The following is a 15,033-nucleotide window of genomic DNA, read 5'->3' on the forward strand; positions in this document are numbered from 1 at the left end:
CTCGTCTCTGCTGTTTGCGGACGATGTGGTTCTGTTGGCTTCGTCAAATCAGGACCTTCAACGTGCACTGGGGCGGTTTGCAGCCGAGTGTGAGGCGTCCGGGATGAAAATCAGCACCTCCAAATCCGAGGCCATGGTTCTCGACCGGAAAAAGGTGCTTTGCCCTCTTCAGGTCGGTGGAGTGTCCTTGCCTCAATCCGTCCCTCACGGACGGATTGAGGCAAGGACATTGGTGCAGCGTCTGCAGTGATGCAGTCGCTGTATCGGACCATCGTGGTGAAGAGAGAGCTGAGTAGGGGGCAAAGCTCTCGATTTACTGATCGATCTACGTTCCGATCCTCACCTATGGTCATGAGATTTGGCTCATGACTGAAAGAACGAGATCGCGGGTACAAATGGCCGAGATGAATTTCCTCCGCGGGATGGCTGGGCGCTCCCTTAGAGATAGGGTGAGCAGCTCGGTCACTCGGGAGGAGCTCGGAGTCGAGCCGCTGCTCCTCCACGTTGAAAGGAGTCAGTTGAGGTGGCTCGGGCATCTTTTCCGGATGCCTCCTGGACGCCTCGCTGGAGAGGTGTTCCGGGCACGTCCCATTGGGAGGAGGCCCCGGGGAAGACCCAGGACACGCTGGAAGGATTACATCTCTCGGCTGGCTTGGGAACACCTTGGGGTTCCCCCGGAGGAGCTGGGGGAGGTGTGTGTGGATCGGGTGGTCTGGGCGACTTTGCTTGAGCTGCTGCCCCCGCGACTCGACTCCGGATAAAGTGGAAGAAAATGGATGGATGGATGGATTTCTCTGATGAGAACGCGTTTAGAATCATCTCAAAGGTAATTATTTGTAACATCTATATTATAATGGCTTGGTAAAACAGGTGCATTGTCATTCCTTCTTATGAGTTTGATAATGTATCTGTTAAATTATGTTTATTATACATGTAACATCTCGTTCAGCTGTGCTGCGGCAATCACAGGCATTGACTTGCAGTGACATACAGTGTTTTCAAATTGATTGTGTGCAAGGTTCACCTCTACTTCACAAAATGAATGCGTGCCAGAGAGTTTGAACATTTCAGAATTTTCTTTGCACACTTGCACAAAGCTCACACACAGTTTACTAGTTTACTCTCTGGCACCCCAGATTTTGTGCTACTGCGGGGATCAAATTCATGCAAGTATCAAGGTACCTTAAGATTGCCTCACATTGGCACCTGCCATTTCCTGTTACTTCACACATGCGCACAGTGGTGCTGCGAAGTATTAATTGTACCAGGTTGTACTAACACTTAGTGGTTAACATGAGCTGTAACAGTGATGAATACATTAAAGTGGCTGCAAATGGGATTGCTGGCAGAACAGGAGACGTTGCTATGAGCAGTATGTGCCTGTGTTCATGTATTGTGGGCTTTCAGCGCATGCTCCAACTTTTGACTTTTTGAGAGTGGAAAACTGGAGACGATATTGATAGCATTTACTGTCTGATTACTTTGCAAGAACAACAAAGGTGCTGGCTGCAGCACGGATCTCCAGACGACTTTACCACGAGCACGATGAAGTGCTGATGGGAAAGGATGATATTCAAGCTACAGACGTCATCAAATGGGCCCAGGCGTGTTGTGTTTCTGGTAGTGAGGGTGGGGAGTTAATTTTGCACGTGACAGGCTGAGTTTTGCATGAGTTTGATTTTTGCTTTTGTTGACATTTCAGTCTTTCGCCGTCTTTCACATCCAGTCGAACTTGTACTTACAGGTCTTGTGGTGGCCTATTGTTGTTCTTTCAAATGGCTTCTATCATAGATATTCATTAAAGTTTTGTGAACACACATTGTAAAGCATTGAGTCCTCATGTGGTTTTATTAATCAATTAATTATTGATCATGTCATGAGAGGATAGTTGACCTTGACCTTCGTGACATAAATGTTGATTTTTAAAAATCTGGAACTGAGCAACCCTGAATACTAATGTTTGCTAATTACCTCCGCCAAGGAGGTTATGTTTTCGGTCGCGTTTGTTTGTTTGTCTGTCTGTTTGTCAGCAGGATAACTCAAAAAGTTTTGAACGGATTTTGATGAAATTTTGTGGAGTGGTTGGATCCCGATGCTAACGCGTTAGCATGTCTATGGCATTTTCAATGTTAAGTTAGCATTAAGCAGTTTCAGCTGTCATCAAATTGTAATATTTCTTAAATTTATTTTTGTTTATATATTAATAATCTAATGATTATTATATACAATTTTAGAGAAAGAGACAAAAAGAAATAAATCACTGTGCCAAAGAGGGAATCTCTTTAGGGTCAGTGACCGTATGGCCTTGTTTAGAGAAGTGTTTCATAAATGTTAAAAAATTCATATATTTGCAGTTTAGTTGAATAATGAATTGAATTTTGTCTCTTATTTGTTTTTGTCTATAAGCACATGCAATATCAATATCAGTGCTCAGATGACAGTAGCTTCTGGGAAAGGTGCAAGTTGCAATAAACTGTGATGCGAAGCGCTAAGGATACATGCTATCCAGTCACAGCAGATGAAACTTTTTGCTACTGAGCAAACATCATTGTTAGACTTTTTTAGGTTCAATGATTCCACGGCGTGTAGATGTTATGGCGTCAGTGACCCCATGGCCTTGGCGGAGGTTTGCACTCTGAGTGCTTCTAGTTCATAAACTATTCTTCTAGAAAGGAGAAGAATTGTTATTTTTTTAATGATCCTAAAGCGGTGTAAAGGATGCTAGTAATATTACATATTTCATACTTGGGTATTATATGGTTACACATCAAAATTACACACATGGTTCAGTAGGTTTTACAGTTTCCAGCTTAATCTGTCCTGTGGTGTTGATGAAATAAGAGGCAGCAATGAACAGATGGTGATTTTCTTCTTTAATGCTGTTGCATATTCACATTATATGAAGTAATTATTGCAGTAGTGTTTGAACATCTGTAGTGCTGTAGCTAAAGATTCATTAGTCTTGCTGGTTGTTTTTTTCCCCCTTCCTAATAATGGGAGTTTTTATATGTCCAAACATGCCATCAAAACAAGTTCAGAAAAATTCTGGCTGTCTCTGCAGTCGCTTATCAAGCTTAATAATAACTTTAAAAAGATTTGGCCATGACATCAGTGACAAGCAAATCAATTCAGCGATGAAGATGATCTTAGTCATTTGACTGTAACATATTTAATTTAAAATGATTTTCTATGTTAAATTTGAGTCATCAGAAAGCAAATCTCATACAGAGTCAGTGACTCTTTTTTTTGCCATTTTTTTTCGGTATTTACTGATGGTAAATACTTTGAACTTTCTGTCAACATAAGCACACGTGATTAGTTGCTAAATTGTTTTTCTTTTAAACTGTAAACCATGTTTTTATTTTTATTTTTTGTGGGGGGGCATCTTGGGGACATCTTCATTAAAACTCATGAGATTTGCCCAATAAATAAGAAGTCTTCAGTTTAAAGGCGTCACAAATGGCTTTTAAAAAATCATTAATACTGTCTGCACATAAAAATTCAGTAAGGTATATCTCCTATTATACATTCCAAATCTAAGGTGGAGCTCGACTAGTGTGTACTAAGGTATTCCTATATATATATATATATATATATATATATATATATATATAAATATATATATATATATACGTGGGCTGTCAATAAAGTAACGGTCCTTTTTATTTTTTTCAAAAATTATATGGATTTCATTCATATGTTTTTACGTCAGACATGCTTGAACCCTCGTGCGCATGCGTGAGCTTTTCCACGCCTGTCAGTGACGTCATTCGCCTGTGAGCACTCCTTGTGGGAGGAGTCGTCCAGCCCCTCGTCGGAATTCCTTTGTCTGAGAAGTTGCTGAGACTGGCGCTTTGTTTGATCAAAATTTTTTCTAAACCTGTGAGACACATCGAAGTGGACACGGTTCGAAAAATTAAGCTGGTTTTCAGTGAAAATTTTAACGGCTATATATAAAAATATAACCTTCTTGCTGTGAGGCACCAGTGCTAACCACTAAGCCACTGGGCCGCAGCACTCAAGAGACAGCAGCACTCTACTCATCACATAGATGTTGAACTTTTTCCAAGATGGCAGACAGCAGTGATTGGCGTGCCAAAAATATCCTCAACCATCAGACTTGTGAAAAGGCTCCAGCTGCCAATCCTTCTGCTCAGTGCAGAGGAGGGTTGAGGAGGAGTGGCAGAGAAGAGAAGCTTTGTGTGCATAAGCTAAAGTCACATTAAATCTTTGATCTGTTGGGGCATTTGAGAGTGTTTGGTATTTGATCATTTAAATATTCCATGAATGATTTCTCTACCACTACATGTCAGACTTAAGGACGTAAGCAAAGCTTCTCTCCTTGGCCGCTCCTCCTCAACCTGCCCTCCTCCCCAGTCAGCTTTGATTCCATTGGCATGCCATCAACCATCTTCTGTTTTTGTGGTATGTGAATTACTTTTTTTATTAAGAGAGCTTTCATACTCTCTGCCAGTAATCCATTGAATAAATGTTCACCTCAATGCTGCTCTGTTGTTCAAATCATGATGACTGAAAATCGTAAAATAACGCAGCTATAAAATTACATATATCAGCCATCTTTATCCGTCTTTATTTTGTCTGCTTCTCGTAATGATAATGAAATTCCTGCTGGCCTGTCACATTTATTGCTACCATTTGTCTGTGACAACATTGACGTCAAACACACGAACGGGAAATGTGTTATTAATACTCTGCGAAGCGCTCTGTCTCACTCAACACTTCCTCATTGTACCTGTCTGCCTCCTGTGATGCACTTTAGTTTGCACCTTATATTTCTGCTTGCAGCCACGTTTGCGATTTCATATTTTATTCTAATATATTTAGCCAGCAGGTACATGAGAAGAATAAAGCAAAACTGGTACTTGTGGGTTTCCTCTGTGAAAATCCTGTGGTTTTGAAAGCTGATTTAACACGTATGAAGGGGATGTTATTTTATGTGGTTTGAGTTTATGTAACCAAATAATGTGGAACTTGTATCTGTTTTGTGTAAATTTATCTTATTGTCTTTATTTCTTCTTTTCTTGTTTTTTGAACTACGCTAATTTCAAAATTGCAAAAAGTCTGAAAAGGGGTCATATAGTTTTGTTTTGTTTTTTTTGGTCCCCCTCCTTCGGGGGGGGGGGAGGGGGCATTAAAATGAGTTTTGTCCCTGTATGCGTCTATCACACCCCTTGTCACCGCTTCCAGGCATCACTTTCATATCTGATACGCGTGCTCTCTGGACCAAATTCTCCAGCTTACATTGTGATTTGGTACTGTTTATATAAATTGAAATTAAGGTCATATATGAGTACTCTCTGACTCTTCTGACCTTTGACTCAATCAAAACCTTTTCACTGCAGTAACTCATCAGTGGTTCTAGGTATTGCTTCCATATCTGGTACACATGCTCTCTAGACCAAAATCTTATACAAGGTTGTACATACGCACTCTGTGACTCTTGTGAATTATGGGACACTGGTGGTGACCTAACTAAAACCATGTTGGAGCCAAAGCCTTGTTGCGGTCATAACTCATCTGTGCGTCCAGGTATCATGTTCATATTACATACATGTGATGTCTGCACCAAAATCTTGAATGAGTTGCCTTTTGAGTGCTCTCTGACCTTCATGATCCTTGTGACCTATTTAATAATAAGTCACGTCCAAAAATGTCATAGCTGAGATTCTCTCACATTGCAAATGATAATCCTAATCTTGGTCATGATTATCTTTTTATAAATGTAGCGAGGGGCAAGGGTTTTACAGAGCAAGATTCACATGCACTAATTGTGCTGCACATGGGCCTCACATGCACTAAATGTGCACACGCTGCCACCGTGGCATGAAAAGGAGGAACAGAAGGTCTGATTACAACACACACACACATAATCACACATGCACAGGCAGTGCCGTTATGCCACTACGTTTTACATTAATAGAAAAGGTGTTGGCTGCTCCTTTCATGTTTGAAGTGCCATTTAATGCAGCTTTAAATATGGTAAAGCTCTGATGTTAAACATCCTCAAATTACCATAATTCTACTCTGTGTGCATCTACATCTACAACCCCAATTCCAATGAAGTTGGGACATTGTGTAAAATGTAAATAAAAACAGAATACAGTGATTTGCAAATCCTCTTCAATCTATATTCAATTGAATACACCACAAAGACAAGATATTTAATGTTCAAACTGATAAACTTTATTGTTTTTCTGCAAATATTTGCTCATTTTGAAATGGATACCTGCGACATGTTTCAAAAAAGTGGGACGGGGCAACAAAAGACTGGGAAAGTTGACGAATGCTCAAAGAACATCTAATTGGAGTGTCATAACTGGGTATAAAAAAAGCATCCCCAAAAGGCTCAGCGGTTCACAAGCAAAGATGGGATGAGGATCACCACTTTGTGAACAACTGCATGAAAAAAATTTATTTACATTTTACACAATGTCCCAACTTCATTGGAATTGGGGTTGTAATGCAAGCTCCTTCACTTTCAAAACAACAGCACTGCATTTTTTTTTGTTTTGTTTTTTTGTAGGCTGCATTACCTCAGTGTGTTAATATCTGTTTTTAGCTCCACTGATCAAAGGTCATCAGCAGAGGTTTTGGTATGAATGTTTCTCCATCGTGCTTCATCAGTCAACATTTACTTCGAACTGTTTGTCCTTGTCGTGTTCTTATTGATGTGTTCTAAACCCCCCACCCCCACCTGCCCAATACCAAGCAAACTCTGCCCATAAGGCAACAAAACTAATGCTGCCTGAATTTTTTATTTCTATCTGCACTTGTAGAAACTGTAAAATGTCAAATTTCTCATATCTCAGCTCAGCATTCTGGTTGCCCGGTCACCTTGTTAAATCCCTGATGACTCAGATATAAATGCAGCAGACTGTATTTTTTATTTATTTATTTTTTTTGAAAAAAGATTTTGAATTATCTTACTTCATTGTAGTACGAGCACACAGTAGGAGGATGTTTTGTGATTATTTTAATTAACATTTAACTTTTCTTATAGATGTGTATATTGTTTTATTGCTGTGTTGAGAACTTTGTAAATTTTTTTTTTTCTACTAAAAGTGCTATATAAATAAATTTGTTTTTAAATGATCCACTCCTGAAGAAGTGCTGAACCAATTGGCATCATGAATGAATGAAAATGTCATCAGATCATTTCGACATCTACTGGGCAGAGGGAGTAATTACGTCTTGTATGCAAAAAAAAAAAAAAAAGTTAAACAGTAATCATGACAATTGTTAAGTAACATTTTTATGATGACAATTTGCTCTTGCCATATTAAAATTTTCCAATTTTCTAATTGCTAACAAATCATCTCAAGTACACAACTTATATTATTCTTAAATTATGTTACTATCAGCAAATTGTTTCTTTTTTTTTGGGGGGGGGGGGGGTGTTTTACCACCATATTAAAACAATAAGTGAGAAATGTATAAAAAAACTTTCTTTGTTGAGGACAAAACACACAGCACATCATTGCTGCTGTAATGATTAGTGTGGCTCCTAAGTTGATCAAAAACTACTTTGATAAGCGATGAATTACTGTAGTGATTTTATCTGGGGGAGAAAAATGCCAAATTTTCACTTGTTTCAGTTTTTTAAATGTCAGTATTTAATTTCTTTCATTGTAAATTTTAAATATTTTTGACTGTTGGATGCGCAAAATAAATAATTTGAGGACATTTGGATGTTTTATGATGTCATAAAGGCTTTGTAGTTATTTGGTTAATTTAAAAAAAAATTGTTGCCGATTGTTAGCTGCTGCCAGGCTGATGCTTTTGTGTTGTGTGTTCTCCGTGTCTGTAATCAGACTGTATGATGAACATCCATAAGCGCTGTGTGGCCAACGTGCCGAGCCTGTGTGGGACGGATCACACCGAGAGGAGAGGACGTATCCACATCTCTGCTCAGATCACAGAGGACACACTCAGAGTCACCAGTGAGTCCGCTCATTCTCGTTCAGTTTTATCTTTATAGCACCTCTCAAAGCTCTACAGCAGCCTGAGACTAAAACTGGAAAGTCCATTAGCTGATCAATGAACCAACGATTGACCTGAATCGTCACGTTGACACCCGTCCATGTGCCTGCTCTCTCTCTCAGCTCCACATTGATTTTGCCGCAGAAACTTAACTGCTGCTAAATGTTGTCAAATATAGCCAAAGTTATTTAGGGCAGGTCATAACAGGACTTGTGCTTCTTTTTTTTTTTTGTTACTGGACACTTGAATTTTAACACTATTCTGTCATCTGGGTAGAACAAATTCCAGACTGTGTGTGCTCATACCTCTTGTTTTGTTTGTATTTGTGTCGGACCCAGTCAAAGAGGCCAAGAATCTGGTACCCATGGACCCAAATGGCTTGTCGGACCCCTATGTCAAGCTCAAACTGATCCCAGATCCCAAAAGTGAGAGCAAGCAGAAGACCAAGACCATCAAATGTTGCCTCAATCCCACCTGGAACGAGACCTTCACTTTGTAAGACTTTTATTATTTTGGAAAAATGTGTGTTCATTAGCAAATCTTAGAACTCATGAACTCTATCCAAAAAAAAAAAGTGTGTGTGTTATTGTCCAATATTTAAGAACCCAGTGATGAAAGTTTTCTATAAGTTTTTGGAATTTGGGATTTGGCGAGTGCAGCTGTTTACAAGGGCATTGTTACGTCAGCACGACGTGTTTGACGGTTGGCGGGCCGTATAGAAGAAAACGCTAGCAGCTGTTGGCATATGTGGCCATGCTAATGCTGGTTTCTGCTAACAGCATCGTCTGCGGTTAGTGTGACAACAAATTTGACTTAAGACGGCCCATCGTTATTCAAACCTTTGTCGACGTAACAATGTCTGACATAAATTGTTCTTTCCATATGTAGAAATCCCTAACTTTAATCCCTCAGATTCCCGTCTTTCTCGCTCTTCCTTCCATGTCTGTTGCCCCCTTATTCCTTCAAATCTCAGCCACTTAAAAGAAAGTGACAAAGACCGCCGTCTGTCGTTAGAGATCTGGGACTGGGATTTGACCAGCAGGAATGACTTCATGGGATCCCTGTCATTTGGGATCTCAGAGCTGCAGAAACAAGGAATTGATGGATGGTAAGGAGTTGGGAACAACAGAGTAATTAGAATGACACATTTAGACATTTTCATAAACTGAAAGTGAAATGAGGGCGTGAATATAGAGGGGTTAACTACCTTAGTCACCTGGAAATCCTGATGTATCTGACATTCTGTTTATGTTCTGGGGTTTAGGTATAAGCTGCTGTCTCAGGAGGAAGGAGAATACTTTAATGTCCCCGTCCAACCAGATGGAGAGAATGGCAACGAGGAGCTTCGACAGAAATTTGAGGTGAAGCACACAGAGACATAGAATTGCAGTGTTTTTTACTTTTTAAATCTCATCTATTTTCCTATTATTCTCTTCAGAGAGCAAAGATAGGACCAGGGAAGCCCTCAGACCCTTCTTCTTCTTCGTCGTCTTCATCAGTGTGCAAGTACGACAGCAATGGCAACCAGGACCGCGTCAAGCTCTGTGACTTCAACTTTGTTATGGTTCTGGGGAAAGGCAGCTTTGGCAAGGTGCTGCACAGTCACCGATATCCTTCTTCATTCTTAAACAGAGGCGCACAAAATATCACTTCATTCTATGGGCTTCCTGTAGGTGATGCTGGCTGAGCGCAAGGGCACTGATGAGTTGTACGCTATCAAAATCTTGAAGAAGGACGTGGTGATCCAAGATGATGATGTGGAGTGCACTATGGTGGAGAAGAGAGTTCTTGCACTGTCTGGAAAGCCACCTTTCCTCACTCAGCTGCACTCCTGTTTTCAGACAATGGTAGGTCATGACCTCTTATGTATATGTAGATGTGCACCGTCAAAAGATGGCAACATTCCTATTGTCACCTGTCCAATAACTGTTCATCCTTCCTCCTTATCTCACTATTTTGTAGGACCGATTGTATTTTGTAATGGAATATATAAATGGTGGAGATCTTATGTACCAGATACAACAGGTTGGCAAGTTTAAAGAGCCTCATGCTGTGTGAGTACATGAGATAGTATCAGTATTATCATTCCTGCAAGTCGGTTTCTATTACCGGCTGCCACTCAGTTTCTTGTGCTTCTTTTTGTCACCCCTTTCTGGAAGCAGAAGATTACAACCTTTTGTGTCAACCTGTGCATCTGTCACTACATTAAAACTTATGTTAGCTTGTATTCAGTTTTACGTTTAGTTAGCTTTAGGTTCAGTCAGCTTTTTATTTCGTTGCTTGCTCAGCTGTAGTACTCTTGACTCAGAACAAGAAGGTCTCCAGTTCAAAGCCACCCATTCCCCATTCTTCATGTACATCAAGAGCTGGTATTGTTTACAGCATCCAGTGTAAAACATGTGCCAAAAAATATGTGAATCCATACAGGCTCAGTAGTGGCAACCTAGACCACAAATGGGAGTAGCCAAAAGAAAACTCCTATGCAGCTAGTTTTCTGTTTAGTTGAGTTAGCTTTTCAGTTAGCTTTATATGCATTTCAGTCTTGATAGTTTACATTACCTGACATTTTATTAAAAACTAACACATTGTCCATAATGAAAAGTGGTGAATTTGGATGTCAGGATGGGGAATGTTGTTGTTTATCTTTGAGCTACCCCGAGGTTGTGCAGGTTCACCCCAGCAGAGCAATATTATCCATTCCCACAGTTTAATTTGGTTTCATTAATTCATGCCGCTTAACTCTGCGCAGTACACAAAATATTCAAGTATGGGAACTAACTAATCAAATCATGCAAATACGTAAATTATATCTTGTGCATGCACAGTAGCATTTAGAGCTCAATGAATTGTGCTACTGTACCCTACTGTATTAACACACTTTATGCTGTGTGGTTAAAACTCCATCCTTCTCTGTGTTTAAGCTTCTACGCTGCGGAAATTGCTGTTGGACTCTTCTTCCTTCATTCCAAAGGCATTGTGTACAGGTGAGCCATCCGGAAAAGCTGCTCGAGCTTGCCAAACACTTCAAAGCACAAGTGTGTTCAATGCACGTGTCTGTACTCAGGGATCTGAAGTTGGACAATGTGATGCTAGACTCCGAAGGCCATATAAAGATAGCTGACTTTGGCATGTGCAAAGAGAACATGTTTGACGGAGTCACTACAAAGACTTTTTGTGGAACGCCGGACTACATTGCTCCGGAGGTGTGTTTGCATGTTGGGGAGTATTGTGTTGGAATTTATGATGTTTCCACTTCTTCGTGAGACCTCGTTGCCTTTGTGTGTTTTGTAGATTATAGCCTATCAGCCTTACGGTAAATCTGTGGACTGGTGGGCCTTTGGAGTGCTACTTTATGAAATGCTTGCTGGACAGGTTTGTATGCAGTCGATACTCATCATTATGAATATACAGTTTGCACCAGGAACTGCACCTGATAAACTGTCAATCTGATCATCCAGCCACCGTTTGATGGAGACGATGAAGATGAGCTGTTCCAGTCGATCATGGAGCATCACGTCTCTTACCCTAAATCCATGTCTAAAGAAGCTGTTGCTATTTGCAAGGGGGTGAGTGCGCACTGAAATGCATGTACATACGATACTGTGGAAGGTCTTGCATATATTTAATGTGCCTAAAATTGCTGCAGAGGTTTATGCAGTGGGTTTGTGACAGAAGGATCCTTGGTTTGATTCTTTGCCAGACAAGAAAATCACCTTAGTCACCGAGTTACTCTCCGTGTGCAGTTGAGAGTTCAGACATTGATGTGTGTGTGTGAGGCTGAAGTGCTTTGAGAGCTTTGTATCAGATGAGAGTGCAATAGAAATGTCCAGTCCATACCTTTAAAACTTACATAATTTCTTCTACAAGGTATAAACAGTCATGTAGTTTAATAGAAAATTGGGGGGCTCAGTCCACTGGGGGTCCTCACTGTACAAGTAGTCGTCTTCCAGATTGGAAGAGTGAGCACAAAACATGGGCAAAATTGAAATATGTTGAAATATGATGCTGCTCACTTACTGAGATTCACCTTGTGATTAGTAGGTCAGGCGTAAGATTGATAAGTGAGTCAGTAAGAGAACAGGCCCGCAAAATTTCCATCAGTTATTCTATAAAAACTACTGCATATTCAGATCTGAAATATTGAGGTTCTGGTGGACAGAGGTGAGTCCCAGTGAGGCTCCTATTTTGGTCCAACTTCGTATCTTTTAACATGCATATAATGAACAAGCCTATCAAATTGTTTGTGAAGCCTTGTTGCTAATCACATGTTGTCAGTGGCCACTGGAGGTCAGTGTTAATAGATCTTTGTTGCTGTGTCAGTGGTGTATTAATACGTCAAGCCTCAAAAAGTCAGTTTGTCCGTGGTTCTAATAAAACGTAGCCAATACTAACCTGAAATGAGACCACGTTTTTTTTGTTGTTTTTTTTTTGTTTTGTTTTTTTTATGTGACTGATTAAAAATAAAAGCAGCACATAAAAGTCAATGAATATGAACAAACCTGCTATGAAATGCTTGGTGCAGGCTCCAGTGTCTGCCGTCACGTTTTTGTTTATGTACAGTACAAAGCTTAATATTCCTGCATTCATTGAGCACTGTGTTTTGGGGAAAATAAAGAGAGAAATTACCTTGTATTTTGTGAGTGTTGTGTGAAGTGCAGAAAACAGCATCTCTCAAATTAATGGCACATCCACTCTCCAAAACTGTGCAGTGTGTAAGAGTAAATGTGTCCGCCCATAATAAAAGTGCAGAATTAAATTGGAAACATTTACTTCAGCTGTTAGTTATATTAAAATTCACAAGTGGGATGACCCCCCCCCCCCCCCCCACCCCAAAAAAGTGCACTTAACTATAAATCCCTAAGCATCATTTTATTGATACCTAAAACATTTGCACATGGCTATACTTTGAGCACTGTGACTGTGGGACAGTTTAATTTGATTTGATTTTTTTTTTTTTTATTTGTTTATTTAGCACAAAATAAAACTCATACAAAATAATAATAAAAGAGAGAGAGAAAAAAAGAAAATACAATATAAGTAATGTGCAAGGGAGTGGTGGAAGCCACAAAGGCTTATCAAGAATCCACTCCCAAACAAAGCAAACAAAGCACAGAATACACCATTTTATCCAGATAATAACAAGTCATTGTAAATACTCCTGCAGGATCTTTGCTTTTAGTCCACTTTTATATGTATATAAGGTGATAGATGGATTTACAAGCTGTACGATATCATTCCAAGATTTAACGCCATGATATCTGATGTGACGCTGATAACGAATCCACTATGCAAAGGTAAATGCAAATGTGCAGGCTGCCTGGTCGGATAATTATGAATTTGATGGTTAAGCACAAAATAATATTTAATGAAGGAAAGCCACTTCATATCATAGAGAGCTCTGAAAACAAACGTACAGGTCAAGAAGATATTTATATGGAAGATATTTAAGAGCTGCATTTTAAAATAAACAGGTGCACTTGGAGCACAAGGTTTCGAATGAGTAGCTATTCAAACAAATTTTTTCTGTAGAAGAAATATTTTGTTTATATAAGTTGCAAAGATACTTCCAGATACAATATTACAATAACTTAAATATGGATAAACTAAACTATAATATAATGTTAAAAGACATTTGTGATATACTAAATATCTTATTTTGCTTATAATTCCTCTTGACTTGGTTATTTTTTTACAAACATGAACAAGTTTCACAATGCGTCTCTGTGTCTTATCCAGCTGATGACCAAACATCCAGGAAAGCGACTGGGATGCGGTCCAGAGGGGGAAAGAGACATCAAAGAACACGCCTTCTTCCGCTACATCGACTGGGAAAAACTGGAGAATAAAGAGGTCCAGCCGCCCTTCAAACCTAAAGCTGTGAGTATAACGAACACAAGCCCACACACGTCTATGAGCTGCTCATCACAGAGATACAGACTCTGTCAAACCCACACACTGTGAATTCTGGGTACTCAAAGGTAAGTGTGAGAAAGGATTGAACCACTCATCCCCCAAACCCAACCATCACCTGCCATTGGTCAACACTCTTCACAAACAGTAGTTTGTGAGTGTTGTCTCCTTTGAGGAAACTATAACCCCAAATCAGACACAGATGGGACGGTGTTGAAAATGCAAATAAAAAAATTTAAAAAATCCCTGCAGTGATTCTTACATTTAATTTGTTTCATTGCAGACAGTATGAACCAAAGATATTTCATGTTTTGTGTGGTTTATGTCATTTAATTTAATACACATCCATTCCTGCATTTCAGGCCTGAAACTCATTTCCCCCAAAAAAGTTGGTACGGAGCAATTTAAGACTAGTAATGAGATTTCTTTTTTAAAAAGAGTGTATTATTGTGTATGGCGATGTGTATTGTGATCAGACAAATCAGTATTCCAGATCTTTATTTTTTAAATGGATAGTGTGTACTCCATAACAAAGATAAACAGGACCATCCAGATTGTTATCAGCAACAAGTCCTAAAGCTAGGGTTTGTCATGGTATGGGGGCGCTGTGTCAGTGCCCTTGGTAAAGGTAGTTTACACTTCTGTGATGCAGCAGCAATGCAGAAAAACAAAATGAGATTTTAGGGCAACATATGCTGGCTTCAAGGTGACCGCTTTTCCGTGCAATTTTAAACAAGACAATGCAAAACCACATTCTGCACACATTACAAAGGCACAGCTGCAAGAGAAGAGATTACAGGTACTGATCTGCCTGCAGTTCTGACCTGTCCCCAATAGAGAATGTGGGGAGAATTTTTAAATGAAAAAATTATCGAGGACGACTCTGTACTGTTGGACATCTTAAGACATGTTTCAGGAAAAATGGGAGAAAATAACACCTCAAATGCTTCATCTCTCTGAATCATTAATGCCAAAATGTCTTAAGTGTTGTGTGAAGGAATGGCAACATTACAAAGTGATAAATATTTTAGCACCCCAACTTTTTTGGAATATGTTGCAGGTCTTTAATATGGGAATGGATGTATATTAACAAATAAAATCAAGCTGATCACACAAAACATG

The 15,033-nt window shown here is 39.5% G+C and overlaps 1 protein-coding gene across 3 annotated transcripts in view; it reads left to right on the forward strand.

The window, feature by feature from the left end:
* LOC117525539 (protein kinase C beta type) overlaps positions 1–15,033 on the forward strand; it is a 77,907-nt gene that overhangs the window by 56,440 nt on the left and 6,434 nt on the right. For all 3 annotated transcript variants that reach the window (XR_004565085.1, XM_034187407.1, XM_034187406.1), the window contains exons 5-16: positions 7,833–7,961; positions 8,340–8,496; positions 8,975–9,109; positions 9,266–9,362; positions 9,440–9,592; positions 9,675–9,848; positions 9,964–10,055; positions 10,923–10,985; positions 11,066–11,204; positions 11,293–11,373; positions 11,460–11,567; positions 13,738–13,878. Coding sequence is in view for 2 of the 3 variants with exons in the window: in XM_034187407.1 (XP_034043298.1) it covers positions 7,833–7,961; positions 8,340–8,496; positions 8,975–9,109; positions 9,266–9,362; positions 9,440–9,592; positions 9,675–9,848; positions 9,964–10,055; positions 10,923–10,985; positions 11,066–11,204; positions 11,293–11,373; positions 11,460–11,567; positions 13,738–13,878 (1,469 nt within the window). In the remaining variant the exon portion in view is untranslated. The remainder of the gene's footprint in view (positions 1–7,832; positions 7,962–8,339; positions 8,497–8,974; positions 9,110–9,265; positions 9,363–9,439; positions 9,593–9,674; positions 9,849–9,963; positions 10,056–10,922; positions 10,986–11,065; positions 11,205–11,292; positions 11,374–11,459; positions 11,568–13,737; positions 13,879–15,033) is intronic.

Source organism: Thalassophryne amazonica, chromosome 15, assembly GCF_902500255.1.
Source record: "Thalassophryne amazonica chromosome 15, fThaAma1.1, whole genome shotgun sequence".
NCBI classification, from domain to species: domain Eukaryota; kingdom Metazoa; phylum Chordata; class Actinopteri; order Batrachoidiformes; family Batrachoididae; genus Thalassophryne; species Thalassophryne amazonica.